Raw genomic sequence first — 7,822 nt, forward strand, 5'->3', positions numbered from 1 at the left:
TGGCAGTGGTGGCAGCCGGAGCACCGTGTCTTTAAATTGCTGCCGGAGCACCGAGCCAGAGGCTCTGAGCAGCGCTAAGGTCTGGCTGCCCTCAGCCCTGCCCTTTCTGAACTCAGCCCCGCCCCTTCTGGAAGAACTTAGCCCAGCCCCTTCTGAACTCAGCCCCGCCCCTTCTGGCCTCAGCCCCGCCCCTTCTGGAAGCACTTAGCCCAGCCCCACCCTCACACCTTGCCAGGGGCCTGCAGATGCTGTCAGGTGTCCTGTACCTGCATGTTCATTCTGGAGTCTCATCCTCCACTCATGTTTTCCCCCCAGTCCAAACTTGTGCTATACTTGTGAGGCATCTCCTGTTCCCCTCTGACACTTGTGTGGCTCTTCAGCTTCATTGATCTATTACGGGACAGTTTCTAGAAAGCACCAGCTTTTTAGCATCCACCCCCAGAGATGAGGTACATCAATTACTTTAGGCTTCTCTTCTCCGCCTAGATTCCCAGCATCTCTCATGAAATCCCAGCTCTGGAGTGCCCATATGGGGGCTGCTCACCTTGGCCGAGTATAAATCCTCCCTTTTCGGTGTAAATATGCAGCAGATGGCCTGAGGCTTGTGTGTGGCCCGGGCGACCTTTCCACCTAGCCCTCCTTCAGCCTCGCTGAAAAGTGAGCAGATAAAATCTCGTGAGTTAGGAGGCTGAGGCTACGCCTACACCAAGCAAGGCAAGTCAACTGCAGATATGCAATTCTAGCTATGGCAATTGTATAGCTAGACTCCACCTATCTGTGCTCGGCTCACTTGGCCATCCCTACTAAATAATTCAACCGGAAAGTTTCTCCTATCAATCTCCCTTACACCTTGCATCTCCCGAGGAGTACAGGGTTTGACTGCAACCCTGAGAGGTCAATTTTGCACGTCCATACCAGACACATGAAATCAAACCCAGGAAGATTAACCCTGAGTGAGCTGATCTTCCGGGCTAGTGTAGACATAGCCAAAGTCCATTTTCTCAACACACGAGCTACAATCTCATCCCCATCTGCTGCTGACTGCCTCTGTAGCTCAGGTATTTAACTGCTCAGCCTCAGGCGTCATGGGTACTACAGGCATCCCAGGATTTACTTACTTACCCCCGAGGAGCTTTGCTGATTAATGAGTGTTATTTGGGAAGTCTGTGAAGCAGGTGAGAAGTGCTGAATATTGTTGTGATCATTAGGACTCAATGGGAATTTCCCCATTGACTTCAAGTGAAGCAGGCCCAAGCCATTAACATACACAGGAAGGAAGATTATGACTTTTGCTGCATTTCCTTTACCAGGACATCCTACTCGGAGGTGGAGGTCAGAGACTATCTCTGGCAGATTCTCAGTGCCGTCGAGTACCTCCATGCACACCACATCCTGCACCTGGATCTGAGGTCCGAAAACATGATCGTTACTGAACCCAACCTGCTGAAGCTCCTGGACTTTGGCAACGCGCAGTTCTACACGCCGGGCCGAGTCATTACCATGGATAGGTGCATTGACTATGTAGAAACCATGGGTGAGTATGGCCTGCTGGGGCTGCAGTAATGCCAAGTCAGCATGGCCTCGGCCCCCTGCCAGGTGGAAGGTCACACGAGGACAATGGTGGGAGCAGCACTCAACAGATGTGTTTGCAGATGCTCCTGTTCATTGCCAGCTAGGCGGAAGGCAGGTTTGGCCGGCGTGCTCGTCATTTATTCCCACATGTGCTATAACTGAAGTGATGGAACCGGTTGTTTCTGTGGTGTCCAAAACTCACCCTGAATTTCCTGGCCTGAATGATGCTGGAGTTCCAAATATGTTGAGCCTGCCCCTGTGCTAACCCTGCCCTGTGTTTGGCCTGCCCTGTGTTGAGCCTGCCTGTGTGCTAACCCTGCCCTGCGTCTGCTGCAACCAGAACTGAGTGGAAACAGCAGCCTTCCCAGCTTGTGTGTTCCACTGGCGCAGGGAACTGAACTGGTAACTTCACATGTCTCACGTGGCCTGGTTTAAAATGTGAGATAGACCTTGTGCAGCACCGTGTCTCATCCCGAGCACAAGGGGCAGAGCTCGTGAGTGCACAGTGTGCATGGTGCATATAATGAGCTCGGACAAGTGTTTCCTGTAAGCTGCGTGTTTGTGCGGCCACTTAGGAGAGATTCAACTGCTCCCCAGCTGATTAGCCGAGCACCTAAAGACAGGCTTTTAGTTTCTACTGATGGTGCACATTTGCACAAACTTCAGTGCGCATAACAAATTGTGTTCGCCACCCGAATGGAAAAAATTGGCACATGGATAGAAAAGATTAGCGGGAACGTTGGTCATGGTCCTTTCTCATTTACACCAGTGTCACTGCAATCGTCGGTGGATTTACTTCTGAGTGACACAAGGGTAAGTGAGAGGAGTCATGCCCGTAAAGTGCTAAGAATGCAGTCATTGCATGGGCAAAAGCGATGAACACAGCACTAGATTTCAATCTGTACCTAGTGAAGCCAAAGCTCCCTGGAGATGCATTCATTGGTCTCCATTTGTTTGGGTTCTCTGGTGACTCAGGATGTTCATAGGATGTGGTACATCAACTTGTCCTCTGTAACAGGCCTTTTCTTCCTCATCACCTGGGGGCGTAGCAGGGGTTAGTAGCTTGTCTGCTGGAATAAAGGTTCCATCTTGTAAGGGGGCACCACTCACACTGCTGTGCCTTTGTAGCTCCAGAACTGCTGTCAGAGCAAGGCGCCCTCCCGCAGACTGACATCTGGGCTGTTGGCATCACCGCGTTCATCATGTAAGTGATTCCCTTGCAAGGAACTAGAAATACTAACGAATAATCACTATGGCAACATAACCGGCATCACAGAAACATGGTGGGATCATTCACCTGACTGCAGTGTCGGTAGAGAAGGATACAACTTGCTCAGGCAGGGCAGGTAGGAAGGAAAAGAGAGAGGATGTGCTGCTTGTAAATCAAAGATATTACATTTGTGCTGAGACTGAGGTAGAAGGGAGGTAAAACTATAAAAAGTATAAAAAGGATCAAAATCAAAGATCATCTATCACGGTAGTGTCCATTATAGACCAGCTAAGCAGGGAAAAAAGGGTGGATGAGACTTTTTTCAAACAACTAACAAAATGCCCAAGCACAGAAGTTGTTGGTCATCAGGGAACTTCAACAACCTGGATGTATCTTGAGAAAATAACCCAACAGGGCCCAGATTATCCACCAAGCTCTTGGAGTGCTTTGGAGAGATCTGTTTGTCACAGAAGGTGGCGAAAAGGGAAAAGTTGTTCTAAATTTGGTTCTGACCAACAGGGAGGAACTGGTTGAGAATTTGAAGGTGGAAAGCAGCTTGGGTAAAAGCGATCATGAAATGGTTGAGTTCGTGCTTATGAGAAACAGGAGGGAAAACAAAAGAATAAAGACAATGGCTTTCAAGAAGGCAAACTTTAGCAAACTCAGAGAATTGGTAGGTAAGGTCCCATGGGAAGCAAGTCTAAGGGAAAAAAAGAGTTCAGAAGAGTTGGCAATTTTGTAAAGTGATGAGTAGTGAATGATTTGTGAGACATTATGGACTTATGAGGCATATTAAGACCAAACTACCCCAACGTGTGGGAAGGATGGTAAGATTATAGTAAGACACCACTCTAGCTTAATCAGATTTTAGAAGCTTTTAAAATAGTTGGACAACAATCTTTCATCAGTGGGATTGGTTTACTTGGTCCTCATGTAGCACAGAAGCATGGCCTTGGCTTCTTGGGGTCTCTTACAGCGCTACATTTCTATGATTCAGAAGTAGTGTTGTAAGCAAGACACAGCCTGCTTGACACACCACTGAAAAGGCTCTTCTTGAGTATTTTGTCCAGCTCTGGGCACTGCACTTCCTAAAGAATGTGGACAAATTGGAAAAAGACTGGAGGAGAGCAACAAAAATGATCAATGGTCTAGAATAGCTTTGAAAAAATGGCCTTGTTTAGTCTGGAGAAGAGAAAACTGAGAGAAGGAAAGGACAACAGTCCTCAAGTGCATAGATAATTGTTATAAATAGAAGGGTAATAAATTGTTCTCCTTAGTTACTGAAGAAAAGATAAGACGCAATGGGCTGAAGTTGCAGCAAGGGATGTTGAGGTTGAACATTGGGAAAAACTGTTGGGGGGTAAAGCACTAGTATAAATGGCCTAGGGAGGGTGTGGAATCTCTGCTACTTGGAGATATTTTAAAACAGTTTTGAGTAATACCTGTTGGGAATGGTCTAGCTGATACCTGCTCCTTCCTCCATTCAGGGGTGATTTAGATGAACTCTGGAGATCCCTTCCAATTCTGAATCTCTAGGATTGTGGATTGTGTTTGTGGAAGGCAGCTTTATCCACACACATTTCAAAGGAGATCCACCAGCAGAGACACGTTAAGGAGCCATCACCGTCAGTTGAGAATACCCAGAGGCATTCCAGCCATAACCCTCTTTCCCAGCTGTGCTCCCAGAACGGAGGGCTATGAAATAAAGAGGTTTACACTGGCTATGTTGGCTCTACACCATCTGAGCTGAAAGGGCTACTCCTGGGTGGGCTGACGGGCTGTCTTTTTAGGCCCTGTGCACAGCAAGTTCAGTATAAATGGGCCACGTTGCAACACAGTGTCAACGCTACACTCATGTTTTTAATGTGGCTCAGCTCTCCTAAAAAACCCAGTCTGCACAAGCTAAAAAAAAAAGGCAAAGCAAGCCTGCTAACTGAACCCTTCCTCAAATAACTCCTCTCTTCTTCCATTTCCTCTTCCCATGCAATCTGCTTCCTCACGCTAGCCCAGCACTTCAGCGGAGTGTTCAGAGAGAAACTGGGAACCGTAGATAGCATTTACAAAGAGGCCTTTCCCTCACTTGTTGATTCACCCTCCTTTTCTGGGCCAGGCTGAGCGCTGACTACGCCCTTAGCTTTGATGTGACCTGTGACTTTCCAAGGATCTCCAGGAAAGGGAAGGTGAAACTCACCAGATGCTACGCGGGTCTGTCCGGCGGGGCTGTGGCGTTTCTCCAAAGCACACTGTGCACAAATCCCTGGTAAGAAGCTGTTGCGTAACAACACATGTATCTGTGCAGGGCCAAGCTCTGCTCTCTTCTTGCTCCCTGGCCAGCTGCCTCCCTGCTGCCTGCTGCATGTCTCCAGCAGATCCAGGCTCTTGCTGATGCCCTAGCTCTCTTCCTTGTCCTAGGGGAAGGCCATCGGCGTCGGAATGCCTTCAGTTCCCATGGCTCCAGGAGACGGGATTGGATGACAGACAGCAAGCGACAGTCACTTTCTCCACCACCAAGTTGAGGAGGTTCCTAGCAGAACGGGAGAAGAAAAGGAGCCTGCTGTGTTCGAAGTACGGGCTGACGATCGCACAGTGAACTCAATGGGAACACAGTGAAGACTAAATTCCCCCACCCTACCTGACGTGCCCTGGCAGATGTTTGCCCTGGGGGGCTGGTACCTAAGTGTCATTTGTGGTTACAGACCTGCAGTAAACCAGTGACACCGATGCCTTAGAGAGAGATTTGGGGGAGTGGGTTCCATTAGAAAGGAGCGAATGGGAAGTGGGTCTCCAGTGGGCTTTGAAAAGCCTTCCCTCAGCATTGTAAAGCTCCCCATTGAGCTCCCCACTTGCTCCAGCAGGTGCACAAAGGTACCTGACCCCTAGTCATTTCAGGAGCCTTTCAGGCCCTCTGCAGTAACATCTGCCTGTGCTCACGGGAGACCCACGCTATCTATTCTGTCTCTCAAGCCCACAAGGAGTCACTAACAGATTTCTTTTGGAATACAGTCCGGAGCTGGGGCGTTCCCAGGCTGGAATCAGAGTCTGTACGTCTTCAGTGTTGAGAAAAGTCCATTGTGCAGCCACCGGATGAAATGTAGTGTGTGTGCGTGTGCGTGTGCGTGTCTGCTAGGCAGAGTTGTCAGTAACTGCAGCTATAAATAGCAGTTATTTAACAGGGCATCTGATGTGTCTGTCACATAGTAGCTGGGGCTAGAGTCGACATACACAATCACTATGGGACTGGACCCAGTGGGTAAAGTATCATGGCTGTGTTCACCTACAGACTGCACAGTCACCAGTGGGGATTGAACCCAAGAGAAAACCCCGGTCCCCTGCCACTCACACTCAGAGAGAATTCTTTCATCCGGGAGGCTGCAGAACCAGCCACTGGAGGGAGGCATGATCACATCATTACAGGAGCGTTACACCCACAATCTGCACATTACCGCAGTGGAGATGGTAACCGGGACTCTTACGGTGCATGGGCAGCCACTGTCCTGGGGAGACTCCCTTGGACCAGGCCAGAATAAGACATGCTACGTTTGGTTCCAATGGCAGTCAGCCTTGTACGGCAGGACATACACAGTTTTCCCTGTTGAAAAACAGCCATTTGTGGCCGTCTTCCTGTTCATGCCAGAGAAAAGGCACTGAGATGGTCTGGATTTTTCAGTGGAAGACCAAATTAACCCTTTGGATGATACCACTAGGGATGGCCCAGCACATGCCGTACCAGACACAAGCAAATTTGGTCTGCTATGCGCTAACCGAGTGGGAGAATGCACAACTTAGATCACTGGATGAGGTCTGCCCATGCCACCTGTGCATTGCGATATACACAGCCGGGACGAAAAGCCTCGAAGCATTGATATTTACAGTGGTTATAACCACAGTGAATAGGAGCTGTGGGACATGTAGTGGAAGTCTCCAGTCCTTATGAACAGAGGGCAAATGCCTCAGAGACCTAGTAGCTGAAAGCCACCCAAATTTGCCACCTTAAAAGTGGAAAACGCACTGTTAGAAATGCTCTGTTGATCGTGCAGTTCACTGCCTTGGTTTGTTGGTGTGGATGTCCAGAGAGTTGCTGGTCCCTGCAGTGAGAGGCTTGCAGCAGCTGGGAATTTGGGGCACGGTATTCACTCACAGGAAGGACTCTCGTGAGCATGCTCAGAAAGCACACTTAGGTTCACACCCGGGAGGGTCTGTTCTGATGCTGCAAAGGGCCATGCTTTGGGCCTGGAGTGGTTCATTGCAATGAGCTCACTAGTCTGTCTGGCTCACTGTCAGATGCAACTGGTGCGGGCTACTTTTGCTGGCTGTACGGTTGTTTCTGCTCGTGTGCTGTGCCAGAGGAAGCACCAGTTCACAGGGGGGATTTTGGTAGGAACACTTCTGCCACAGACAGACATTAGTGCCATGGATGCTTGGGGGAGATGTTACAACCCCTGGACTCTCAGTGGTGAACTTAGGGTCATTTTTCCTTAATAGCCTTTTTTAATCAGCCACACCCAACACATGGCTATTCAGACACAATCAAAGCGGCACAATGTTTTCCGCTATGCGTCTTCAACACGACACAGCTCGCTGTGCTAGGCAGCCTTTTAGCTGCGCTTGCCAGCTGCTGGCTATTCCAGGTACAGCTGAGTGTACTGCATCTGCTGTACCACTGAATGTGCCAGGCACATCCAGGCAGAATGCCCCTGTTATGCTGCTGAATGTATTGGGTGTATCTAGGTGGAACACCAACCCACCGTGCTAATGAATGTTCTGGGTGCATCTAGGCAGAACACTGAATGCAGTTGAATGGTCTAGGTGTATCTAGACAGACTAGCCCTATGCTACTGAATGTTCTAGGTGTATCTAGACATACTAGCCCTATGCTGCTGAATGTTCTAGGTGCATCTAAGTGGAGCACATCACTGTACTGCTGAGTCCGTGCTAACTTTTCCATTATGAAAGATGTTTATAGAAAATCATCTGCTCAGCAAGTACACTGTAGTATCAGTATCACAGCTTTAGCTTAAGCGCCTCTTGGGACTGGCTGTA

The 7,822-nt window shown here is 49.0% G+C and overlaps 1 protein-coding gene across 1 annotated transcript in view; it reads left to right on the forward strand.

The window, feature by feature from the left end:
* Positions 1-7,278, forward strand: part of LOC142008197 (obscurin-like) — a 56,117-nt gene extending 48,839 nt beyond the window's left edge. Inside the window, exons 23-26 of the mRNA XM_074985302.1 lie at positions 1,311-1,534; positions 2,701-2,776; positions 4,893-5,042; positions 5,195-7,278. Of these exons, the coding sequence (XP_074841403.1) occupies positions 1,311-1,534; positions 2,701-2,776; positions 4,893-5,042; positions 5,195-5,372 (628 nt within the window). The 3' untranslated portion in view covers positions 5,373-7,278. The remainder of the gene's footprint in view (positions 1-1,310; positions 1,535-2,700; positions 2,777-4,892; positions 5,043-5,194) is intronic.
* The last annotated feature ends 544 nt before the right edge of the window (positions 7,279-7,822 follow it).

Source organism: Carettochelys insculpta, chromosome 2, assembly GCF_033958435.1.
Source record: "Carettochelys insculpta isolate YL-2023 chromosome 2, ASM3395843v1, whole genome shotgun sequence".
NCBI classification, from domain to species: Eukaryota; Metazoa; Chordata; order Testudines; family Carettochelyidae; genus Carettochelys; species Carettochelys insculpta.